This window comes from Anolis sagrei, chromosome 2 (genome assembly GCF_037176765.1).
Source record: "Anolis sagrei isolate rAnoSag1 chromosome 2, rAnoSag1.mat, whole genome shotgun sequence".
NCBI classification, from domain to species: domain Eukaryota; kingdom Metazoa; phylum Chordata; class Lepidosauria; order Squamata; family Dactyloidae; genus Anolis; species Anolis sagrei.
In genome coordinates this window covers 130,574,979-130,602,732 of record NC_090022.1, presented here as the reverse complement: position 1 = coordinate 130,602,732, position 27,754 = coordinate 130,574,979, and the positions used below count along the sequence as shown (strand labels likewise).

Below are 27,754 nucleotides of genomic sequence, written 5' to 3'. Positions count from 1 at the left end.
CTTTTTTTAAAATTCCAACTACGCAACAATTTCTGATCTAGCAATTCAACATACCATCTGGCTACCCCTTAATCCCTACTACTACCATAGTCCAAATTTTTTGAAAAGTATGTCAAATTACTTCATGAGACAATAATCCAGTAGGTCAAGCCTTTTTCAAAAGACACATAAAACAGAAAATAAATTCCAGCAGCACTAAATGAATGCAGCTCATATTCTTCAATCCCTAGGCTGAACTGATTTCACCTTTCCAGACTGGAAATATTATATTTAGCAAACCAAATATTTAGTTAACTATTAACAGCTTGGGATTTTAATATCCGTTCCTTATAATAAATAATCATCTGAACAATGGCCCATATTAAGCCTAAGGTGGAGGGAGGGAGAAATGACACAGGCACTTCTAAAATTTAATTAAAAATATAGAACTAAGATCAAAATCTCTAAACTAATTATGAAGCCCATCATGCACTTTTGTGCTCTGCATATGTCATCTGAAAATAACTTGCATTTTAATCCCTTAAATGATTATAAGTACAGTATATTTTTAATACGGTGAATAACCTTTCTTATAAAAAGTACATGAGGAAATGGATGCCTCTTTTCTTAACCAGTTAACCCACAGCAACACTTGTTGTCATTGTCAGGCAGAGGGTTACTGCAATCTTTAAAAATGCTATGACATAAATGTTGATTTATTTACCTGAGGGCAAAGGTGGTGCATATATATATAGAGCAGAAACTGTCACCGAAAGATGTCAAGGATGTGATTGAAGGGGGAGTAAAACCTGATGATCGTACTCCCCTCTCTCACACACAAACCTTTCAATGCCCCTATTTCCAACTAGCACTGGAGTAATATTGAAATATTTTTCATTACACAAGATGCTGTTTATGTCTCCCAGCAGACAAGAACTCATACTCTTCAACTATATAATCAATCCTACTTTCAAATGTTTCTTTAAGGGCAAAATGACAAAACCCAGTAAAGGAGAGGTGAAAAAAAGCAAAGGCCGAGGGCAACATCTAGCCTTCAAGGCTGTTTCTGAAAACAATGCAGATCTCCAGGGGGAGAGTATGAAAAATGGTGTTTTGGGGCAAGAACATGCATGCCATCTGAGAGGGGCAGATTTGGAACATCAACATTAAAAAGTTGGGGGCAAGAGTACAGTGGGCGAGACGGGCCTCAGTGTGTCCCCTTGGCCCTTGTCCAATCCTGCCTCAAAGGCTAATTATACACATTTTCATAGACAGTGTGGTATAAGGAGTGAAGTCAAATTAACTGCAAAAAGACAGTGGTTAAAAATGACCAATAAATCTAGGTTATTCTACAGTACTGTTGTGCAGAGTCTATAAAGAGGTGATCACAGCAATTGGCTGGGTCGTCGTATATCTCTGAGGGAGCTGCATGCATTTTTAAAGTGTTCAGAAACACAAGAAGGAAATCTACAGTCCCCTGACAAAATTACACGTAAATGTCATAAAAGGACTACTAGAATAATTGAGCCGCCATGTGCTGATAATCTAAGCTTCCAGATCCACAGGAAGGATATAGCTAAGTCCTCATTAAAACACAAAGACACACACACACGTGTGTGTGCGCACACACAGAGGTTGCTTCACAGTCTCACTGCAACAAAAGCACAATAATATAAACAGAATGAGAAAATCAATACAGGTATTATGTAACACAAATCTTCAAGGAAATGATCCAGCTGCCAAGATGCTTCTGGCCTGAAGTGAAGATCCTTGTGATGACATTCAAAGTCATAAAGGTCTGAGACCTTGATACTTGAAGGAGCATTTCTCCCTAAATATTCCTGCCTGAGGTCAGCGATCTGTCTCCATGACCCACCACTAGGGGCAATTTCCAGAGGACATAGGAGACTGCCTTTGTGGCAGCCCACCTGTACAATATCCTCCCTTCGAAAGCCCAACTGGTACCAACATTGGTTTCTTTTTAGTTTTTTAACCTTTTAAAGCTCTTCTTATTTTATGAAAATTATTTATTGATTGTAAATTTGTTTAAATATTTATACTGTTGTTTCTGTTTGCTACCATCAGATAAAATAAGAAAACAAAATTGAAAAAATAAAAACTGCCCTAAAAAAACAAAAAGAAAGCTCTGAGGTTCTCCTCCATGTCTCATTATGAAAAAATTGAGAATACATGAGAAACAGAGTAAAGGGAATAACTATCCTATTCCACCAGTGACTACGTCTGAAGAAATGGTTTCCTAGCACACAATGGATAATTTCACCATGGAATTTCTAGATACTTCTGTGCAACATAACTAGCATTTTGTAGCATTGTTCTTACTGTACTGCTCCTTCACAAGTTCTACATTCTCCCCCTTCGCTTTTTTTCCCTTAATGTCTCCAGAAACCACTTTATACTAGCTACCCCCTTCCTTTGCCAATTTCAAAACATTGAATTGGCTGTTTTAAAAGATAACTGAGAAAACTGCAAAAACAATGCAATTTATTTTTAAAGATGTTGACATATTGTAACAGAAATCAAGGTTGATCTGTCCGTCTGTCAATGTAGTCATTGCGACTTAACTCTTATAAAAAAGGAACCATCACCTTTTAAGAGTAGAGTAGCAAAAGGTGCACCCTTCGTCCAGCCTGATTTGCTCTCTCTGCTACAACACCACTGTCTGGCCTTTTTGAATGCCTGGATGGGAAACGATAGCAATGGTTCTTCAGTGCTTCCCCCTCAAAGGATCACAGAGAGAATACAGGGGGCTGATGTTTCTTTTAAGTTCTCCTAGTGTGAACTAAAATCTTGCATTTTGCCATTCTACAATGTTTCCGTTTGTGAACAATAAATACTGCTCCTTAACATTTATTCTTTGAGTTGAGAATAAAGCAAAAGGCATTTTTGAATGACTGGGTGGGAAAATGGCCACAGCATCCAGGGGTAAATGGCCCCACTGCTGGTTTCCCCTCTCCATGGAATGACTCTCAAGTTATCTGTAAGTCACATGAAAATCCATAATTTTGGCCATAAAAACAGCCCTCGGCTAATACATGAGATCAACTTATATACGAGCACATATAGTAACTTAAAACAATTAATTAGTATGAAAGGAAAGTAGCTTGTTGTTAGCATAGGTAAAGGTTTTCCCCTGACATTAAGTCCAGTTGTGTCCGACTCTGGAGGTTGGTGCTCATCTCATTTCTAAGCCGAAGAGCAGGCGTTGTCCATAGACACCTCCAAGGTCATGTGGCCGGCATGACTGCATGGAGCCCCGTTACCTTCCCACCAGAATGGTACTTATTGATCTACTCACATTTGCATGTTTTCAAACTGCTAGGTTGGCAGAAGCTGGGGCAAACAGGGGGAGCTCATACCGCTCCCCGGATTCAAACCTGCGATCTTTCAGTTAGCAAGTTCAGCATATTAAATTGGAAAAGCAGAGATCAAGATACATTTTCTTCTTTTACCCTGGAATTGTTGTGAGTTGTCAAGCAAGTTGTTTGATTTGATTCCTCAACTGCTAAACTACCAAATGTCACATCAACAAGCCCTAGCTTCTGAGATGTCACAGCAAGTTTTGCTTTCTTGTTGCCAAATTCCTTGCAAGAAATATAACAAGCAGCTTAAAATGAAGCATCCAGGCAAGATGGCCACAAAAATCAACCAAGTGCCTTTCAAATAACATCATGTCAAGCTGTACCAACCACTGAAAGCCAAGCTTTGCCATAGATTGATCTCCTGGGAGATAATTCCACTTTGCAAGTGAAGGTCCAAATACAACAACAGCAAAAACAAAACCAAGAGACTCGCCACATGAGAGTTGTAGATGCAGGTTTGAAGAGATTTCATAAATCACAAAACCAGTTTATTTAATAATTAGTTGCTTAATTTTATAATGTTATAATGCCTCATATAATAATTCACAGGAGAACTATCTGGAAGACTCTAAGCAATTGCCCTAGAAAATGTGATAGGTTTAAAAGGACACAAGATATTAATGTTTGTGTTAACTAAAGGAGAGTGCTCTCAAGTGTCACAAAATTCAACTACATATTAAGGATGGCTACCTTCTCAGTATGATAAGCATACTAAATCTCAGACCATAATTTTTACTTTAATAAAATATTAGAACTCTGAGCAACTTCAGTGACTGCAGTCTTGTTCAAATCTACTAGGCTTGGATAGTTGCATTCAAAACAAAGTTTTAAATTTTCTTAATTTATGTTAGCACAACAACATAAATTAAGAAATTGGGTTTTGAATAGCACAGCTCTGGCAGTTACAAAGTAGAAAGAAAATATCCAGCAAAAGTCTATGTCAAAAGGTGCAAGAAAAGCATCTTAAATTTAATGTTTTCATCTTTTACCATATACATTTGGGGCAATAAATGTGATACTACAATCTCAAGTGTCTGCTTTTAGTAACACTTAAGGCACTTGCTCTTGCTGCAAAATTAATGATAGCAACAGCGAGTTTCTGCTTTGTAACTCCTTCAAAGCATATAAATTTTGGAACTGTAAATTCATTTTCAGAAACAAGAAACAATAATAGGTCTCTATGCTGGCCCAAATGCACAATGGGCCTACTTCACCTTTGTATTCATTCCTGATAACCTCTCCATCAGAACACAAACAAATTATATAAATATTCCCATGCAATTAGCATCATTATTAATTATCTATATTGCTAGATAGCAAACAGAAATTGAAATTAAAATGGACAGTCTACTGAAATCATCATGTTACTAAAAGATGTTACTAAAATTATCATATCTGTGCATTTTTTTGCCTGTGCCATCTTCCTTAATGCACCTCATCCTAAAGGAGTAAAAAGCAATAGTGATCTTTTCCCCATGACCCATTTACTCACTGCAATGGTTAGAAATCTCACCTCCAGCTCCTGCTCCCTTTGCAGGGCAAACTGTTTGAAAGATTTGACAATAAGTCCAGCATTGGAGCAATCATACACGAAAATGGAAGGACTGCCCATCCATGTCTGTAGGTCATATATGGATAGTGGGATGTATTGAGTGTAGTTCTGCAAAATACAACAAAAAAGGACATGAATTATATTTTATAATATATAACTCTCAATAATACACAACATACTTCTTTCATTTAGATTTGAATACAAAATTCACAATTTCCTTAATTCCTTCCTATTGAAAGTTTCCTATATGGCATAATTCTCAAATTTTCCTATATTGTTCTCAGATTTTAAAAAAATGTGTTCTCTTAGGAGAAATAGTATGCAAACATTACACATTTTTTGTGGAGTCTCTCAAGAAGAAACACTTGCAAATTGTTGTAGAGATGGAAAAACTGAATTTGTGTTAGAAAAATGGAAACATTACATAAAATGAAACAGTGGGCCTAATATCCATCCCTACTTTTGCCAGGGATATATAGCAGTAGTGAACAAGTTGCTCCTGTGTTCAAGGTCTATTACAAACAATTTCAACAACTGCAATTGCTATCCTGTTTTTTTTACTACCCATGTCATCAAATAGTTTCTTCCTACACCATAAATTTGTTCAAAAGTACTTGTTCAAAAGTGTACTACCCAGCTTTTTCTAATATTAATATAAATATACTTGTAATGTTAATACTGAAGAAAGCTATAGTCACAGAAATATTCAGGTCCAACTAGACTTAGATATTAAGATTCTGATTCCTCCAAACTCTTGAGGGAATATGAAGTAATTGTATAAATTACACCAAAATGCTTTCTATTGCTTGTGGCCTACACAAGAGACATTCCTGTAAACGTTTCGTAGTAAGGTTCACACCCAAACTACTTTTACAATGTACTGTCTGGATCACTAGCTGTATACTGCTCTCAGAATAGCAGTTCTAAAAACACTATTACAAGCATGGTCACAAGAGAATACTGGAACAATTAATCAAAAATGTCTCTTGCAAACTCAATATAGCCAAGTATGGGGGCTGCACAAGAGTGCTTGACTTGTACAAATCCCATTCATTTCAAACAGTTGTGTGTGGGAAGCATGCCGGGTAGAGTGTACACTCTATAATTAATCATTAGGTTTGCACTGAACATTAAACATGAGGACAGATTGTGGCCTTAGGCAAGCGAAAGAAAAAAAAACCCAAACAGCCTCTGATGTGGTTATTACATCTTTTCTAAAGTTGTTGAAGACTTATCAGAAATAGACTTATTTCATAAAGTATGTATCAATTTCAAGTTGATGAAATATGTCTGTTTTATAGCTTAGATCTTAATTCTAAAAGACATCCATTAGCAAAACAACTTGGTTTCCCCCCAGTTCTCCAGGTTGACATGTTTTCTGAAAACATGGATTACAGATTTATCAGACCTCTCAAGCATATTCTGAGGATGCATTTGGAGAAGGGTGAGCAGCAGGGATGTGGAATGGCAGGCCCGTAGCCAGGATTTCATTTCGGGGGGGGGGGCTGATTTTTTTTCAGGGGGGGTTTCGGGGGGGGCTGAGTTTCGGGAGGGGCTGAGTCTGAGTGAAAGAGGGTCTAGCCTAGCAAACCTTTTGTATCATTACCCCAACACCCCCATGCATATGGGATATATTGAGTATGGTGATCAGATCATGATATGAATAAACATAACAGTTTAAATAATGCACCAATAAGGCCTTTTCGTGAACCACCATGAAAATTTCGGGGGGGGGGGGCTGAAGCCCCCCGAGCCCCCCCCCCCCCCGGCTACATGCCTGTGGAATGGAAAAGAAAAGGACTCCCCCCCCCACCTTTTTTTTTTTTTTTTTTTTTTTTGCTGACAGAATAAACGTGGTATAAACGTCTTGGATCCCACCATCAATCTGAAAATTCTGTACAGCCACAATACAAGGTGATTATCTCAATTACAAACCAATATATTTCACAATTGCAACATGCTACAGTTACAGCCTACTTTCTCAAATTGTCGGTACCGATGAATGCTCTTTAGCATTGGCAGATCAATGCCAAAACACCAATGATACACATGCTGCTCTGCAATTATGGATTCAGTCTTGCTGAACTACAGAACACAAAATCCCTTATGATGTGTGGTCACCACCTTGCGAATGACTGAAGCTAGGAGGGCTGTTTGTGGCCTGGGTGAGGCATCTAGCAGCAATCATTTGAAACTCTATGTCCCACTCTTTTAAGAGGTAAGGGTTTCAAGGGGCAACAATTTGTGGTTGCAGAGATACAGAAATCTTTTGGGTTCACCCTATAGTTCAGGTCTGTTTGTCTACCTGGAAAAGCAAGTGAAAAAAATAAGCTGGAAGAAAGTGTAACCTTTTCACAGTTTTCTGTGTTGTTGTTCTCAGTGCCCTGTATCATCTTATTTGAAATATAAGTCACTGACATTTACCTAAACTACTGTAAAAGCAGAACAACTTGAATTGTGCATCTGACCAAAAAGTGTGACTTAATGGAAATACTGGAAACAATGGGGGATGCCCTTCCTTTGTTTCAGTGAAGCACATTAGCATTTAGGATTTGTCTGCCTTTGTTTGTCAAGCTACAAAGTAAAATTAAAGCACTGAAAATCTTCAAAGGAATGGCAAATCATTTTATGCTGCAGTAAAACATCAAACTGTTGCAGTAAAGGTACATGTAGGTGGGAGGGATCACAGCAGTACGTTTTCCCCAACCCCCCTTTAAAGTACAGTCATTTTGAAACACTCTGTATTTTTGCACATATGTCCCTCCTACAATTTAATACTTTGAAAGTACAGGACACAAATAAGACAACACTCTTCAGACAAAACAGACATGTCTATTATTCATTCCCTTGCCAAGGCAATGAAATCCCAGAATAGGAGAAGGAAGTGGAGAACACATTGCAATTGCCTCCCTTTCTTATGCAAAATATATAGTGAGAAACCAGGTTTTCACCCCAAATAAATGAACAGAGATGCACTGCAGATTATTTATTTATTAAGATCCTCTTTATCTGTCAAGCTACATTAAACATAAAAAAACAGAGTTCCTTTGCAAGGCAGCACTGGAAGATTAAGATAGACACAACGGCACTTATGCCACAACATGTACAACATAACAAAAATGATGAAAAATTAAAGAGGAAAAAAAATGAAGCACCAGAAAGAGGAGAGTAGAGAGGCTGCATTTTCTTTTGAAAAAAACCCAACAAACTAATTTAAGAATTAGTTTTTAAAAGTGACTCATTCAAATTGTGCCAGACACCCCTATTTTAGTTGAGCCCCTGTGGAAGCTCAGCTCTGCTTTGTTAACCAAAGCAACTGAGATCTGGCTTTTGGGCTGAATCAAATCAGACTCAAATAATACTTCCTGAAGGGTTTATCCTTTTTAATCTATGTATCAGAATATATTAATCTTAATCTCTCACAAATATAGCACTAACTGTAAATATTGAGTGCTTAGACTTGAATACTCACTGGGCTTCCAGTGAAGGGCAAAGAGATAATATGAAGTTTCCTATCAGGACCAGCTATCTTATAGCTAGAAAGGAGCTCATAACCAGAGTGTGATTATCAAGGACATTTTAGGGACAATAAGTTCTATGTCCGTCCAAATACTGTACAGTCAAACCAGTTGCTGTGCCATGATTACACCGTCACTAGATTTCAATCTAAAAACCAATAAGGCCAGTGGGAGAAATTTACTTTCTCAAAATTATTGCCTTAGAGCAAGAAAAGTGGCATTTATCCTGTACTTGAAATCTCAACATTTTCACTTATGCAGAACATTAAGCATGTTTGGGAGCAAAGGACAAAAGCAATTTAAACAAATTTCCCTAATACATGAATATTTATTCTTTGCAGTACAGCATGAATATTTATTATGCCCAAGCTTCTGTGGACTGGAGTTCACTTTATCATGATGAAGTGGAGTTCAGTCCACAAAAGCTTAGGCCATGATAAATGTATTGGTCTTGAAGCTGCAGCAAGTTGTCTTATTGAATGTGTAGCAACTGATTCTAACATAGATTACAGTATACTCTTCTAGATACAAACCCACAGCACTATTTTTGTTACTCCTACAGTAAGAAAAAGGCAGTTAAAATATGTTAGATCTACTATTCCATGTCAAAATCTAAGAATTATTGTTGCTGTTAACTACCACTGATTTCAATTTATGGTGAACCCACAAGTCACCTGGTCATCAACAGCCCTGCTCAGGTCTTGCAAACTCAGAACTATAGTTCCCTTGCTCATATTTATCCATGTGGAATGTGGTCTTCTTCTTTTCCTACTGCCAAGCCTTGTCCTGTTTTCTAGTGAGTCATCTCTTCTTAAGATATGTTCAAGTACAACAGTCCCAGCTTAGTCATCTTGGCTTCTAGGTAGAGATCAGGCTTGACTGGCTCTAGGACTCATTTCTTTGTCAATTAGCAGTGCACAATATGTATAGAAATCTTCTGCAGCACATTTCAAACGCAGTTTGAGGGGAGGTCTTATCAATTTCTTTTCTTTTCACTGTCCATTTTCACATCAATATACAGAAATTGGAAATGCAATAGCAGAGACAATCCTGGCTGTGGTATTCAATTATGTCTCTTTATACATGAGGATCTTGGTGAATTCATTAATATCTGCCATTTCAAGTCTCAATATTCTTCTGCTATCTTGATTGTAGTCTCAATTTTGATGACTGAGACACAGTAAAGGAAAACTTTCACTATCTCAAGGTTTTAATTGTATATTTGAAAATTATCCAAATCATCACATTTGTTTTCTTAATGTTCAACTGTAAATCTATCTTGATTTTCTTCAGTAGCTGCTCCAAGTCTTTACTATTTTCTGCTAGTAGTATGGTATCATTTGTATATCTTGAGTTATCGTTCCTTCCTCTAAATTTCATTTCTTCTTTCTTAAGAGTATTATCCAGCTTTATCATCCTTTCGGTTTAACATGTATGCCAAGCATATGATGCTTTCACCATACAGGTCAATGGAAAGGATAAAATACAGCCTTGCTTGTCCCCCATCTGGAAACCATTCTGTTTCTCCATATTCTGTCCTATTTATTTAAAAGTGATCCATAGTTTTTCGTCATCTGTACAATCATAGGCTTTGGAATAATCTATTAAGCACAGGGTGATTTTCTGATGAAATTCTTTGATGTCTTCCATTATCCAACATATGTTTGCAATACGATTGCTAGTGCTTATAACTAGTCTGAATCCAGCTTGGACATCTGGCATATCTTGCTCTATATATGGTAAATGTTATAGAATCTAGAGCATCACTTTATTTGCATGGGAAATTAATACACACCCTGGCAAAATAATGTATTATCTTCAGCCTTGTTAGCAGGGTGGGACAAAGTCCCCTTTGATACACGTGTATGTCATTGTGGTGATGGCTATGTGGAAACTAAAAGACATGTATTGTTATACTATTCATTCTACAGTATTTTCCAACACACTTTTATCCAGCCAATTCTACAAAGCTTTCCTGCAAGAAGTGATGAGTTTTACATACACTACTTACTAGCAGATCAGAATCCAACGGTAACAATTCAAGTGGCCAGCTGTTGTGCTGCAGCGCTCGTTTGTCACCAAAAAATGACATGATAAACTTAATGCAATTTTACCTGTATTTAATAATATCTATTTTTATAATCTTGTTATTAATAATATTTCTTTAGTTCTGCTTGTTTGTTTTTGCTCGTTTGTTTTGAATCTGATCTGTTGATTATAATAAATTTATTACTATTATTAAATTAATGCAGTCCTCCTATGATTGCATTTGCAGCACCTGGTGTCCCTTTTCTTAGGGACAGCAGGGATTGTAATATATATATATATATTACAATCCCTGCTGTCCCTAAGAAAAGGGACACCAGGTGCTGCAAATGCAGGGAGGAGGGAGCAAGCTTGTTTTCTGCTTCCTTGGAGACTAGGACGCGGAACAATGGCTTCAAACTACAAGAGAGGAGATTCCATCTGAACATGAGGAAGAACTTCCTGACTGTGAGAGCCGTTCAGCAGTGGAACTCTCTGCCCCGGAGTGTGGTGGAGGCTCCTTCTTTGGAAGCTTTTAAGCAGAGGCTGGATGGCCATTTGTCAGGGGTGATTTGAATGCAATATTCCTGCTTCTTGGCAGGGGGTTGGACTGGATGGCCCATGAGGTCTCTTCCAACTCTATGATTCTATGATTCTATGATTCTATGATATATATATATATATATTGATCATGTCCAATCTTTAGGCTGTTCATATGTTTTCCACATTTATTGGCAGTTTTTAGCTAGAATTTGAATTGATTCTGACTCTGAAGTTGAAAATAGCTCTATTGGTATGTCACCTGTTCCTAGTGATTAATTCTCTTCCCAGTGTTTTAGTGCACCTCCCATTTATCCAAAATTCACCTTCAAATGATTATTCCCAGAATAAACCTATCATCCTTTCATCTTTTCAATATAGTTCTTCAAATGCATTGTTTCCATCATCTTTTATTTCTTCTTAAATGTGTGATCTTTTCACTGTGAGATAATATAGAATACCCACTCTTGGCTTAAGTTCCCCATTAATTTCTTAGATCTTGCACAAGTGGTCTCTTTTTCTACTTTTTTGTTGTCATCTTCTATTTCTCTGCGTTGTTATCAATATAGTATATACACACAAGTAGCTAAGCAGTTGCATTCAGGGATCTGATTCCATTACTGTCTTCTTTTACTTTTGCCTCTTAGCTGTCATCAACTGATTCAAGAAGTTCATCTGCCATCCATTCTTTTGGCTTCAGACATAATATTTTTGCATTCTTTCCTTACAATGTCCCTACATTCAGTTCAGAGTTCTTCTGGTTCCCAAGTTAATAATTGTTAACACTGTGAAAATATCTTTAAATTATCTTTAAATTATATTCTTCAGGTTGTACTTTGGCACAATGAATGGTGATTGTCATACCCCCACAGAAACCTCCTCTGTTTTCCTCCTTAGTTAGGAGAGGTTAGCCTGTACATTGTAAATTGCCATTATGGGAGGGATCCAGACTTAGACCTTTCGATTTAAGATATCCCTTCCCCCCCCCCCTTTCAAAATCTTCTCCAGGGGCGAAGCCTCTCAGCTAGACTCAACGGCATCTCTGAAAGTCAGCCATTAGACCAGAAGGTGTCAAAAGAGTGAAGATGCTAAAAATATTCAATGTCAAGATTGATAGGCAATGGTTGATCAATAGAAGTTAAACAATTAAACAGTTGGTTCTGTAAGAAAGTGGCTTTGCTGAATACACAGAGAACAAAGAAGAAAAGATAACAGACAAGTAGGCAAAGATCACTGCTAAAGTAAATCCCCAACCCTTTAAGAGACATTTACCAGTTAGATCAGGAGGAATTGGGATTTGAACCTTGCTATTGTTTTATTAAAGTTTTTATTAACTGTTCCTCTGAGCATATCAATTCTATTCCCAGTAAGATCAGGACACCTGAATGCAAACAGCTTGTGGGGGCAAAACAGTGATCATAGAATCATAGAATCAAAGAGTTGGAAGAGACCTCAAGGGCCATCCAGTCCAACCCCCTGCCAAGAAGCAGGAATATTGCATTCAAATCACCCCTGACAGATGGCCATCCATCCTCTGAAGGAGCCTCCACCACACTGAACAGCTCTCACAGTCAGGAAGTTCTTCCTAATGTTCAGATGGAATCTCCTCTCTTGTAGTTTGAAGCCATTGTTCCGCGTCCTAGTCTCCAGGGCAGCAGAAAACAAGCTTGCTCCCTCCTCCCTGTGGCCTCCTCTCACATATTTATACATGGCAAATGATCTTTATCTTTACTCTAATTTTTGATATCAGAAGTTCTTAGTCTGTGCCACAACCTGTTTCTGGTTTTGTTTTTGCAAAGAAATGAGAGTATCTCAATCTTTCACTTTCAATTATATACCATAGTCTATTTGTTCATCAGTAATGTCTGTGTATACATTTGCATCGTTGGCTGGCTGAATAATGTGTTTCAAGACTGCCTGAGCACTATTGCCACCATCACTGCATCCTGAGGTAAGAAAATTCCTTACCACTTCTCATCATCAAGTCCTAACTTGGGGAAGGGGAAGATTTGCACACCGTCTGACTTACAATCATAGCTGTCATGAAGGTAGCTGTAATCAAGAGAACTTCTTCTTCCAAGAAGAAAAACTTGTGCTAAAGTACAGTTTTTTCTCCATATTTACATAGCGCCACGGGCCAGCCACAGCCACAATACTATACTGGAATGTAGCTTTTCAGGATAAGAAATTAAAAAAAAATACAATCTAGGAACAGATTCTGATATCTTGTCACCTCTTTCTAGAATTTACGAAGTCGACTTTAAAAACAGTACAAATATCTGCTAAATATCCCCAATATTTTTAAAGTGGTAAGTAAATGTTTTTCATTACACTAATCACACTCATCATACAATTTTTTTTAGTCCTAATAAGTAATGCATCGCAGATAACTTCATTGCTTGGAACATGTTTTTGCCAACATCTGGACAGGTTCTGAGTTGTCATCCTCTGCCCCTTCCCATTGCTTCTGCCATTTCTAGGTTTGTACTGCAAATGTTTTCAATGTTGTGAAAGACAGACACTGTCTTATCCTGTTACCATCTCACCTAGCATTTGCTGGTTGCAGAAACAGATAGGGAATGCACATTTGTGATCTTAAACTACTTTTTTGTTACAGAGGTCAATTCTGAACCTGGAATGCCCTTTTCTAATGCCACAAAGAATGAGCAGACATTTTTCTTCAAAACTCCTCATTGCAACCCATGGAACCCTTTACACAGCCTACAGAAGTGACTTCGTAGAGGCAAAAAGGGACATGAGAATGCTTATGGCGTTAACAGTCAACACCTTCAAAAGGAAACGAGCCTTACTCTCATTAGTAGGAGGCATTAGTTCTATGCCACAATCATAGCATTAAAGGGGCACGTTTACCTAATTATACCCTGTAAACTTTTGGATATCAAACCCTTCTTGTCATATACATTCCAGGAGCAGCAAATCAAGACAAACTGAAGAATGGAGAAGAGCAAAGCTAAATTCAGAAAAAGTCATTTTGCCTAACGTTAAATTCCTTTCTACCTACTTTCCTCTCCTGGCGCTCTTGTTTGAAGGGCAATTGCAACAAAATATATAATAACAACTCAAATAAAACGAAGTCAGCAACAAGCCTTATCTTTAAATTGAAGTTACTGATACTAGATAGACCATTGACTGGGAAGGAATCAGATGTTCAAACAAACCAGTTAGGTGAAACAAATACTAGCTACTTTATCACCCTAGAGAATGAATCCACTTTAAATTTGCTTTCTGCCTCCTGCAGAATTCTGTAATTAATAGTTTAGTGAGGCTATTAAAGGTTCCTCCCTAAACTACAAAACCCAAAATTCTGCAAGAGGCAGAAACCAAATTTAAAGTGGATTCATCCTCTAGTGTGATGAGGTAGTAGGTTAGCAGAAATGCTAAAATAGCTTATATAAACTTATCCTCTTCCATTAAAATCAAAAGCATTACATTTTTTCCTATTTGATGTGTTCTGCCTTGAGAAAATGGGACAAAGGATCTTTGCTCTTTTGAGAGGCAAAGATAGTACAAAACAATAATCACATCCCACATTCCACCTAATGCGAATCCAATTCCCCTTCATAGCCTGTGATTATGAAGACATTTCTTAATAATCATTAGTGAAGTCTTCAGCAGATCATGCCTACTGATAAGGCACTGGCAAATGCATAATATATAACGTAAATTCTTAATAATGCAGCTGGCACAATCTCCAAATTTTATTTAATGTTTTTTCTTTTACTCTTGCAGCATATTCAGTTTAACATCATTTTTTCTTGTCCACAATCCATTAAGACCATTGCTGAGAGCTTTTCAACACAAGATTTAGTTTCATTATTTGTTGTTTTAGGGTGACCAGATGAATGCTGCAAGCATCCTGAACCACAACAAATATGGTTCATCTCAATTTTTCCATCAAAGGACTTCCCACATATTTTATAAGCTAAAACAAACCTACTAAAGAAATACTAATTATGTTATTTCAAAACACACTTTAGCTGATGCAGTTTGTAATCATCAAAACCCATCACCTCCCTCTTATAGTAATGTTTTCAATCAGAAACTCTTGTAACAGAGTTGTTCTGTCTCAAACAATACTAACAAAGATCCTGAGTATAAGCCGAATATTGGCTTTCAATACTGCAACTTAAAGTTGAAACATCTAGTGAATGCATTTCACGTTTTATACATTCATACAATAGACTGAAGCACAGAAATAATAATAATAATAATAATTATTATTATTATTATTATTATTATTATTATTATTATTATGCCTATGACCACAAGCACTGAAAGGTCTAGCACTGAAACCATGTTCTTCTATTTGGATATGTACTGTAAAGTTCAGTGGAGTTCTTATCTCCTTTGGGGATCTTTCCTCCTTTAAAACAGTATTGCAAACCATCATAAATATTGATGGCCCTGCATTATTCTAAGAAGTGGGATAATAGGAATACGCTCTCAGAAAAGAAGCTCCCTTTAAAGCAGGCTAGGCTAAAAGGAAAAAAATGTGTTATATTTAAGTGTGGATTGTAAAACTGATATGAAGAAACTCAGAGGTTTAACTGCAATGTTAAGCAAAGACTAAAACAAGATCAAAACCACCAGATATACAACACCAAAAACTGAGTGAGTCCAGAAATAGGTTGTGAGCCACCTCCATTTGCACATAAGCAACCTTCATTGTTAAATAGCTGCATTGCAAACTGATTTACGCCCCATCTACACTGGCCATCTAATGCCGTTTGAAACCAGGTTCAAACTACAGCAGACAGACAACAAACTCTCACTTGGGAAAGAAAGCTCTAAATATACATTAGTGATACCTGGTTTATGTAATCAACATCAGGGCCTCAAATTGGTTCCAGGATTTTCTATGTAATCATCTGCAGAGTGAAACCACTGCAATACTGGTTTGAAACCGCATTAAATAATCAGTGTAGATGGCGTCTTAATTATCTCGGAAGCTAAGCAGAATCATCCTGAGGTAGCACTTGGGTGGGATATAACCAACAGATACCTGGTATTGTAAGCTACATTTCAGAGGAAGGAACTGGAGAACTACCTCTGAGTATCTCAATCCTAAGAAAACTCTATGAAATCCATGAGGTTGCACTAAGCTGACTTTAAGGTGCACATGCACTCACACATCCTCTATACTGTTATACATGATAGGAGCTGTGTTTTGACCCCATTAGCAACTTATGTACCTTGATGAAGACCCATTCAGTGTTGGGTGCCTGAATACAATTTCCATGAAAGGAGCACAGCTTTTATGTTGCCTGTGTGTGTGGGGGGGGGGGGGGTATTTTCCACTCATTCCCTCCCCTTAAAACATTCCTGTACTATATTCCTTTATCAGCTCAGGAAACTGGTAAAGCAACTTGTGTGTTCTGCAGAGACATCCCCTGAGAAGCATCTGAATAATAAATGCCTACACTGCTCTTGCTCATTTATCACCTTTTATCTTATTAGTAACCCCGCTGTAGTGTTATGTCTACATGCATGTGCATACATACACACTTAATTCTCCCAAAGTATTGTCCTACAGAAAAATATATACCAATAATTCACAACAACTTGGCATGGGATACAAAAGTGAGTGAAGAAACATGACAGTGTTGGCTTCCCAATAAATTCAGAACCAATCTGAATTCCATTTCTGAACCACTTACCTTGTTGAATACCCAGATTTCTCCATTCACTGTGGGCCTGGGGACACCATGTCCATTGTAGTGGAAAAGGACCCTCTCCTCCTTGGCATTTCGACGCAGTGATGTACATAGCTTCTTAACTTCATCCACTGTAGGATCAAGGCTCTGTTTGTATCGGGCCTGTATGCAAAAAGAGAGAGAAGCAAAATTAATTTCCCTATTTAATTTCCATATGTTTGAGAATAAAAAACATCCACTTGCGGAGGAAGGAGGCACATACTCCTTTATCTAATATATACCAATAAGTAACTTAGTACTGTATATTGCTTTTAAAATGATTTTGTATACCTCTCATCAACTCTCTTTGACACTATTTTGCATTAAACAGCCAAATAAACCTAGATAACTTTAAAACAGTCACTTGCTATAAAGGCATTTCTCTCTCTTCATAATGCATAAGGCCTCCTACAAATTATATTGGTGCCAAAGGAACCATCTGCAGTGCTGAAATGTATACAGTGTAAAGCTAGGGATACTGCAACCATTTAGACATAGACAATAGATCATTAAATTTTCAAGAAGGCAAACTTTCCTGTTGTCCAAACACTTGTTCAAATAAAACCTTATTTTAAGTCTCTAATTTGTTTATAAACTCAGACCAAGACCAGAAAACAAAGAACTACAGAGACACATGAAATGACAAGTGAAACCCGCTCCTCTTTCTCCCTCTCTCGACGCATGCTGAATAGGACCCTAAGCCAAGATACATCTCACCAACAGTGGTCTCCAAAACCCAACATCAAGGCACATTGCCTCCAGTATACAGAGATGTACAGAGATATACCACCTGAGAATCCAGGGGTTCTCTTTAACAATCATACACCAATCATTTCCACTGGCGAAAAGAAGGCAATACAACACCACACAAGGACATTCTGAACCTACTAGCACTGATATCGTATTGTGCTCACATTCTCTCAGCCTCAGGAAATCCCTTCTGAACAAATCCTGTCACAAAAATCCCCTGATAGGGTTGCCTTGTGGTCACCATAATTTGGAAATGACACCCAAAAACAGAAAGAAAAGGTAAGTACAGCATTTCTTGTACCTCTGCTATGATTTTCTGCCTCTTTTTGTTTCTATAGTACTATTAACACCAACCCTTGCTGGAATTAAACTATTTTTGAAAATAAAATGTCCTCCTTCTCCTTCTTCTCACTTCATCAGTAATTACTTTTTTTAGTGAGGACTATGTGTTAGCAAAATGACGAGGACTGAACTTAATAATTTACAAACACAATTCTCCTGCATAACCACTGCTGAAATGAACAGGGGTAACAACAAAACCACAGTGCCAATTCCAGTATGGATATTCCTTCCCTAAAAAAGTACCTCCAAAATAAGATAACTACATCTTGGATTGTCCTGCCTAAAATATTTTCTGCAAAGTCACTGTTAGCTGTAGATTTCAATGTAATGTCTTCATGTTTAACTCCCATGGACATTTATCCAAGAGGAAAACTCATTTGTCTATATTGGCTAGCCTGAGAGAGCTTGCACTGAACCCATTAGTTTGAGTATGAGTTGAGCCAACCCCATTAATATTTATGTTAGTTAGACTGTTCAAAGCCTGGAGGAGGCAATTACAGCAGTTTAAGGGGCAAAATAAAATCTACATATAAACTAAGATATGCTGTCCAATGCTGCCATATTGCACAGTGTCCTTTCACACTATTTTTCCAAGCTACCAAAATGAACTACTGTGTTTTACTACATTAGAAGCAGTACCAGTAACCTCATGCTATCCACTCCATATTCAGTGTCCCTTCAGGTGTAAGCGAGAAAGTTTGTACCATGATAGTTCTTAGCATTTCTGGTTGTTCAGTGAAAACTCTGCCTTGCAGTGCAATATTTCACTTTGCTCATCTGTGTTTATGAGCAGGAGACAAGCGGCTGCAAGAAAGATGCTAAGGTTTGTCACTCAGTGATTTTGCTCACAGTATACTGCATTAATGCAAGCATTGCCTTCGATCTCACTCTGGTATCTTTCAGCACGATTATGAAGGTGCTGATTTGCAAAATGCATGCCCTAAATCACATTCTGCCTGTTGGCACCTTTACAAGACAGTATAACCAAGCCTTCAAGTGGTAGGCAATTTTTCAGTTCCCACACAGTGGGGAGAACAGACGATTTCCTGCCTGGCAACTCCACCACACTCCCCTGGCATAAACTGGACACATTAGTGATGAATGGACTCATTAAAAGGGAAAGCATGTCCATCTAACCGAACTTTACATAGAATAATATCATTTTCCCATTAAAAACACAGAGAGCAAAGCACTAGAGAAAACAGGGTGCCTCTAAATGAGCAGTTAAGCATCTATCTGTCAACCAAGGGCTTTTAGCCTTACATTATTAAACAGTGTTCTGATGCACCAGTCAAACCAAACCTCTGTTTGTTTTGCCCATGATGAGAGGAGGAACCAGTCATTTGCTTTTGCTTTTGTCAGAACTCTTTAATACTTTATTTGGACTAAAATATAGGAGAGGCAGGGCAGGGCAGTGAACAGGACATTAGGAACCTTGTCAAAATTTGCAGTTCTTCATCCTAGTATGGTCATACTAGAGACAGGATTATGACTAAAGCCATAACTGAATCCCAAAACGGAATCCCAAAACTTGAGTCACCATCTTCATGAACTACAGCCAATCCAGGTAAATAGAGCAATGCTAAATAGAAAAACAGAACTACAGGTGTGCTGAAATCCACATATTTTGCCACATTTTTACCACGTAGTAGAGATTATCCAGATACTGATCAACTGTACAATTAAATTAGACTGAATACACTCCATCAGTTGGTTAAGCTTTTGTCATTTTGCTTCTCTAATTTTTGTATATATTACATAACTTTAAGACTAGTGATGTTATTGGCCTCAGAGGGAAATACTGCCTTTATAGGGAGGATGGAGTGGAGTAGGGGAGATATTAGCCCAGTTTTACTAGTGACTCATCTAAACTCCCTCTCTATAAATGAGACAAAGGAACTACTACAAAAATATTACAGAATATCTCAGCCCCTCAAATAATAATAATAATAATAATAATTATTATTATTATTATTATTATTATTATTATTATGTGATTTGTGTCAGTAAAATAATAATAATAATAATAATAATAATAAGCAGACGAAATGATAGATCACATCCTCAGCTGCTGCAAAAGGATTGCACAGATGGACTACAAGCAGAGGCATAACACCATTGCTCAGATGATTCATTGGAACTTGTGCCACAAATGCCATCTGCCTGTGACAAAGAACTGTTAGGATCAAAAGCCTGAAAACATTACAGAAAATGAACATGTCAAACTATTCTGGGACTTCCGAATTCATACAGACAGAGTTTTGGAGCACAATACTCCTGACCTCACAATCGTGTTAAAAAACCAAGTATGGATTTTCGATATTGCAATCCCAGGTGGCAGCAGGATTGAAGAGAAACAACTGAAAAAAATGGCACAATACAAGGATTTAATGATCAAACTGCAAAGACTCTGGCACAAGCCAATAAAGGTGGTCCCAGTGGTGATTGGCATTCTGGGTGCGGTACCTAAAGGCCTTGGCCTGCACTTAAACACAATCGGTGTTGAAAAAAATTACCATCTGTCAGCTACAAAAGGCCACCCTACAAGGATCTGCACACATTATTTGCCAATACATCACACAGTCCTAGACACTTGGGAAGTGGATCACACCAATGTGTGATCCAATACAACAGCCAGCACTGTTGTTTGCTGTGTACTACTCTTGTTGTGTTTCAAATAACAGTAACAATAATAATAATAATAATAATAATAATAATAATAATGTTATTTATCAATTGTTCCCTTACTCTCAGGATTTAAATGTTCTTATCAATGTTCCTTTACACTCAGGATTTCAATATGTGAATAGAGCATATATATCCTGATTGATTTGGAAGACTCCATCACTAGAAATCTTACCATCAGTGCAGCCTCTTAGGTTTCTGCAATCCTATCCCCATAGAAAGGTAGTACCAAAATGGGAAACATTGTTACCACTGTTTATGGAGTGCTAACAAACTTGGTTTGTGATGACACCATCTCACAATTCTAGAGAATCCTGAACTGAAAACAAAGCAACTCCCAGAATTAAAACTGAAAGCCACAAGCTAGAAACAATTTCTACAATTAGTGACTGAGGCATCGAGTGTGGTTTGTATCACTGATCTGAATATTGATAGAACTGCATTAACAGTAGAGGGCACTAACTTTCCTATCTACTAAAAAGTTAGGAGTTTCTTGAACATGATGGTGCATTTTCATGACCATTTTAATCTATTGCTTTTGACATTTCTATCTCGGTAGAAGTTTGTTTAAATCCCTTCAGGTTTGAATTCATTTCCACTTACAGCCATCACTCCTTTAAGTGGTGACAAGCCCTGCTTTACAAAGAGTGTCTGCCTTAGTGTATTTAAACAAAACGCAGGGAGACTTGAGGCACTTTAATGCTTAAACAACCCAAAACACTGGCAAATCACAGGCCATTTTATCAGATTCATGAACTTCTGACATGTATTGCATATAAAATGGTTGTGCGGTAATTTTGGAGCAAGCTTTGCTGATGAAGTGTTTTTTTAATTCCACCTTCATGTAAAAGCATGAATGCTGATCCCATTTATCCTGAAACAATTCAGCCACATTAATTTGGTTTACTGATTTAATCAAAGAGCAGGCATACTATCTGAAGCTTCTCTTCGTCCCATTTAAAAAGGGAGGGGATATTTTCATGACTAAAACAGAACTTGAAGAAAGGGAGCAATCTGAAGAGCTCAGTTGTAACTTGTATGTTTCAGGATTATTTACCTGATGTATCTTGTCAAAATGAGTTCTTTAAAATTGTGCCCACAGCTGTTGTGCCATTTTAATGATGACAAAAATATTGGGCAAACAATAAATCAGGGCTGAAATTTCCAAATAATTAATTTTCATCTCATAAAACTGCCATTCAAAGTTTCCTCTCCGTTCATTTCAAAGGAATGTTCTCTTGTCCCCAAAGCTATTTTGGATTTATTTTTGCTTCAGCACCACAGTCAAGCATATTTTCTGCAAGTATTGCCCATTCTTTCCCCAGTTTCAATTCTTCTCTGCTTCTGCCATTCAAATCAGGTATGAATTCTGAGATATATTTAAGGGGAGAGGAAATTATATTTGACTTATGCATTAAAGAAAAGGCAAATAGCCACATGCACAAACACAATTTCTATGCAGTTAGAATTTCTCAGTGTATTATTCCATTTTTACCCCACTCCCTCCTTTGATGAATATAGGGGCTTAAATTTATTCTTACAACAATTGGTTGAGGCCAATTCTATGGAAGGACAAAATCTAGTCTTCCCACATTCAGTTTCAAACTGCATTCACTGCATCATAGGCAATGTAAAATATCCCAAATAATTTGGAGTTTATCATGCGTCCCACCTCTTGTGTATGCAACATGTCCCTTTCTATGAAATCTTCATAATTTTTTAGATTTTCTTCCACCTTAGGAGTGTCTTGCTATCAGTATTGTGTATACAATATGTCCCTTTCTACGAAACCTGCACAATTCTTCATATATTATATCACAGAGAAGGAGTTCTTTTCTCACCTTTCCCCCCTAAAGACTGCATAGTTGGTTCTGTTATGATCAAAAGTGATGCCACATCATTTCCAATTTCAGTTTCAGCAACTTTTTTCAGGTTTGTGAGTGTTTGTGTGTGAGAGAGAGTGTCATGTGGGACTTGGGAGGTAAAATCTTTGAGGTTTGTTAATGTTTTGAGTTCTTTTGCAGCTGTTTGAGATTTTAAAAAATCACTACTCTTCTGGAGACATTATAAAATATTTTGAAAATATATTGAATGTATCCCAAGAGCTGCTGCTAAGAAGTAAAAGAAAGTTGCACAGATTCCAGGATCAGTGTGTTGCAAAAAAAAAAAACTCAATATTTTTTCTTGAACGGATTGTATGTCTGTTTGTACTCCTTAGTAATACTCTTTGGTAAAAATGCTTTGGAAAACTTTCACAGTGTAGCACTGGTAATTACACCTGGGTAGTTGTCTATTTTTCCTCTTGACTCTGAAGATTCTTCCTTTTCTCCAAAGTTATATACATTTTCAGAAGAAAGTAGTGCCAAATCCTATAATTTAGTAAAGAACGCTTACTGCACATGCCTATCCACTTTCGAGCTTGCCATATATACCATGAAAGTCCACGGTGGCAGTGAGGAAGATAACACTTCAAATATCTTTCTGAGCCAATTAATTTTAGTAGACCCATCTGTTCAATTGAGTAAAGTAAAGACTATTCTGAATGAAGTAGCACTCCCTAATGGATTAGACACACTGTTCAGAGCACTCCTGGTTCTACCACTATTGCCTTAGGAATCGTTAGGCTTTTTATCACTGTGGGAAACATGCCATTGTAACAACCATTTGGACAGGGATAGCCATGAAACAGTTGTCCAAACTCTTGCAGCCCACTGGATAGAATAGTCCAATGAAGTATAAAGAGGATCTACTTTTTAGAACAAGTTCACAGTTAATTATAATCGGGCTGCTGTTTGGTTACTTATAGGGACAAGTCAATCAAACCATGTGACGTCAGTGCTTGCATAAAGATTCCAAAATGTTTCTGGACTTAAGTTCAAGTGTTGATATAAACTCTGAAGGTCTGAACAGCTTGGGGTGAGATTATATAAAACAAAACATCCTCGTATGCCATTTAGGAGCCCAACGAGCTCCTCCTCTGGGTGCCCTTGTCAACTGATATGGTGAGTGGCAACCAGAGAGACTGTTTCCAGCTAAACCACTCTGTTTTATGGAGCACTCGCTCTCTCAGCAAATTATCTATTTCTGTGAATTTTTAGTTCTCTCAGTTACATTATTTCATTTCTTGATTCATTAAAACTATTTTTAAACTGCCTTTATTTGTGAAATCTTTTAGATTTTAAATATTGTACTGTGATCTAAATTTTCCAGTTTTAAAACTCTTCAATGTAAGAACTTATTTCTAATGTTATTAAAGGTGCCATAAACCTTCCCTGCTTCCTTTTAATACTGAAACAGATATACAAGACTATTTTTGGAGACCTATAGCCTTTCTAACCTGTTGTTGTCAGCCACCTTAAAAACTGTCTTCTCTACATCAGCCTATAAACGCCTTGAATTAACATAAAAACCCACCCCTCCAGGCAAGTGAGGAAGCTGGCCAAGGAAGGGCAGATCACGCTATTTCTTCCTCTGTGCATCTGCCTGGTTTCCATACATACTTAAAAGACAAAACGAAGCCCATTCCTTTTCAGCCAGTGCAAAAAATAACTGAGGGATCTAAGGAGAAACAGAGAAATGAGTCCCTCCAGGGGCAGCCTGCTGCATTTCTCTACTGGACAGGCACCTGCTTCTTAAAAGTCCATTATAGAAATGTAATACAGGTAAATACTCCTTTGTCCCTTTGCAATCAGCCAACCACATTTCTATGCTAGGAATACAGGGCTCAAAGCTTTATCCTGTACACCCAGCATAGCAAACAAGTGGACTGGAGGTGATGTGGCAAACTACTGGTTTTCTGACCTTTGAAAGAACAGATAGCAAATTAGTGATAAGAAATGCAGCAGAGTACTTATTTCCCAGGTTACTATTTTAAGGAAACTAATTTAACAGGTGAACTGCTAACAGCATCAAAAACCATTTTTAAATAAAATATAGTTTATATATAGCATGCAGAATGCAACTTTGGGGAGGTTTTCCAACATCTTATTAAATAACCTGTTATTTATATTCAACCTAGAATGCAAGTTTAAGCATAGAATAACTGCAGCAATTAAAATGTCTATTTTCCTTCAAAATCCTCCCAGGACTTTTGGTAAAGTACAGGGGGGAAAATCCCAGTTATGAAAGCTGGCAAATGAGAATCTGTCAGAGTTGGGAAGTTAGAACTAGATGCCAAATATCCTGAATTAAATCTCATCATTATGTCAATTTCATATGCATGTTCCATTAAATACAACACTTTAGGCTTTCAATTAGAAAATAGGGATGCAAGTTCTCATTCCTCTTATTCCTGACTAGCCGTCCCCTGCCATGCGTTGCTGTGGCCCACATGGGGGTTCTGGGTGGGAGGTTTGGCTCAATTTTATCATTGGTGGGGTTCAGAATGCTCTGTGATTGCAGGTGAACTATAAATCCCAGCAGCTACAACTCCCAAATGTCAATATTATATTTTCCCCAAACTCCACCAGTGTTCACATTTGGGCATATTGAGTATTCTTGTAGAGTTTGGTCCAGATCCATCATTTTTTGAGTCCACAGTGATCTCTGGATATAGGTGAACTAGAACTCCAAAACCAAAGGATACTGCCCACCAAACCCTTCCAATATTTTCTGTTGGTCATGGGAGAACTGTGTGCCAAGTTTGGTTCAATTCCATCATTGGTGGGGTTCAGAATGTTCTTTGATTGTAGGTGAACTATAAATACCAGCAACTACAACTCCCAAATGACAAAATCAATTTTTTTGAGTGAAGGACATACATTGGGTTATTAGGTGTCTTGTGTCCAAATTTGGTATCAATTCGTCCAGTGGTTTTTGAGTTCTATATATATTACATTTTTATTTACATAGATAGTGAGCAAGGCAAATAAGCCATGTGCCCATTTCTTTGTAACTTTAAAAGGTGTTTATTTGTCTCAATGAAAAGCACTGCAATTTATTGAAGAAAAGCAAACAAAGAAAATAACTTTGCACAAAATATGCGATAAATTCTGCACAAACTTGTGACTTTGACAAAGCATGCCCCTTTCTGCGTATTTTTTTCACCCTACAGTAAACGTGATAAAAACAGCTATACAATCAATGTAAACTGCAAAGGAATTTGTACAGTATTCCTATGCAGATTACAGAAAAGTTTTCAGTTCTTTTTTCTTGTTCCTATATGTCATGAACTTTTCAGGAGACACAGCTTTTCCTCAGTTCGGTTTCCTGCAGTAGCAAAAAACTGAAATTTGTCAAGAATTACTTTGTTCAAAAGATTTTTTACATCCCTATCAGAGAGTAACCTCAAGTGTGAAGTTTTGAGCCTTCTGTTGGGAATGGCTCTATGAAATAGATGCTGTATATCTACTAGAAAGGTTGAAAGGAAAACCGCTGAGTCAAGGCTCAGCTACTGCTGCTGACGGGATCACTAGCCTGCCTATTTCAGCAATCAGAGGAAGTTCTGAAATTGTAACTTTTTTATTTAGTTTGTCTGCAGTACCATGTTTAACATACTCTGACAACAAATCCAATTCGTTAAAATGTCTCTGGGTTAACTAGATCCAAGAGAGACAAGAATAGGCTTATGAATCGATCTCATTCTTCAGGCTGCTTTTACATATACACTATAATGCAGTTTGGAGGTGGATTTAAACAAAACAGTTTTGCAGTGCAATGCCTACCCAAGCACCCCAGGAACCATTTCAGGGCCCAGGCCAGTGGCCGCACTATCCAATAACAAACCCAGGAAACATTTTTTTTCCTCACCAGTACTTTGAGATGCGGTGATGTGCTAGCTATGGCAGGCAGAGGAAATGGAAACAAGGAGACAGAAAGTGAGCATCTCCATGAGAATGATGCTGTTTTCTCTCTCTACGGTGTCTGTTTACCTTTTGAACAGCTGTTAACTGTTTTCAGAAGTTTCAGGAATATTTAAATTTTGTCAGCAGAAGGGTTTTCCCTAATTCAAGCCCAACATTGCATATACTCTTTGACTGGCTCCAGCAGAACTTTTTGGCTTATTCTGGCCTTTCTGGTGAGTATTGTTAACACACTGTTTCTGGCTTAATACATCATGCAGCACACATTGTGGGTATATCTTTGGTGGACACTCTAACTTCGAGCTGGCTTCAAATTGCATTACAGTGTCTATGTAGATGCACCCTCAGTCTGAAATCCTTTGTATCTGCTGCAGAGTGTTACTACTCTAAAAAAACAAGTTACGGGAGCTAGTAATCCTATTAAGTTGTTCAATAAGGGGTTTTTAATTGCAGGAATAAAGGTGTAGCACTTCGAATCTCTCTGTGACCTCAGTGGGTGCCAAGGGAACAAGGAAGGGAACAGACTCCCTGAAAGATGTTAAATAGATTACAGAATCTGGTACCGTGCAGGAACAACTGCAGAAGAAACAGAAAACACATCTACCTTAACCTAAATTCTGGGGACACCGTAATAGTTGTTAACGAAATTGCTTCTGCAAAAAGTACATCAGAACAGATCCCACCGTCAGAAAATTGACACATGCCTAGAAATAGATTTTAGTAAAGACTTCCATGCCTGTCAACCAAAATCCCATTAGCCACTCTAGTCAGAATAATATCCAGCTGGCAATATAACCGAAAGGTGACAGACAGTGTATCCTGCACTCAAAATGAATAAATTATTCCCCAATGTCAGTGGATGTTTTAGCCACCATGAACTAGTGCAAACGTAATGTTATCTCTTTCAAGTCCACTTGTTCCATACTTGTATGAATTTCCCCCACCTTTGCTTTCATGAATGTTAACAAAAAGTTAGTATAAGATTTGCAACATTGCAATCATAGCACAAGGTGAACAGTGTTAAATAACATCTAGAGGGAACCAGGTCACATACATTACGGTATGTCGAAACACTGTCAAGGAAGGGGTCTCCTACTGCCCTGAAAGTATGTGTAGCCCCCACCCCTAAACTTTATGATTGAAATAGGGGCCACTAATAAAAAGATTTCTCAATTCCGTCTGAGAAGGAAATTCAAATGACAATAACAGACAAAGATGTAGCACATTATTTTGCATGATTAATTTCTTTTCTTCATTGTTCCCATACCCCAACATCTCATGAAAGCTACAAATTCAGATTCCAAAGGGGAAAATATCTGCAGCATATCATTGTGAAGCCAACCTAATTTTCAGCTCACACAGCTTTGGGAGGCCAAAGTAGCACATCTTGTTCTTCCAATCTGCCCAGCACTTTGCCTTACCACTCTTTCAAGTTAGAAACTGACAGGTTTACAACTTAACCCTCCCC

General features: G+C 37.6%; 1 protein-coding gene across 4 annotated transcripts in view; it reads right to left on the bottom strand.

Annotated features, from left to right (window-relative positions):
* Positions 1–27,754, bottom strand: part of RPTOR (regulatory associated protein of MTOR complex 1) — a 422,313-nt gene that overhangs the window by 271,073 nt on the left and 123,486 nt on the right. For all 4 annotated transcript variants that reach the window (XM_060764302.2, XM_060764303.2, XM_060764304.2 and 1 more), the window contains exons 4-5: positions 16,673–16,831; positions 4,873–5,019 (exon numbers count right to left, since the gene is read on the bottom strand). In XM_060764302.2, the coding sequence (XP_060620285.1) occupies positions 4,873–5,019; positions 16,673–16,831 (306 nt within the window). The remainder of the gene's footprint in view (positions 1–4,872; positions 5,020–16,672; positions 16,832–27,754) is intronic.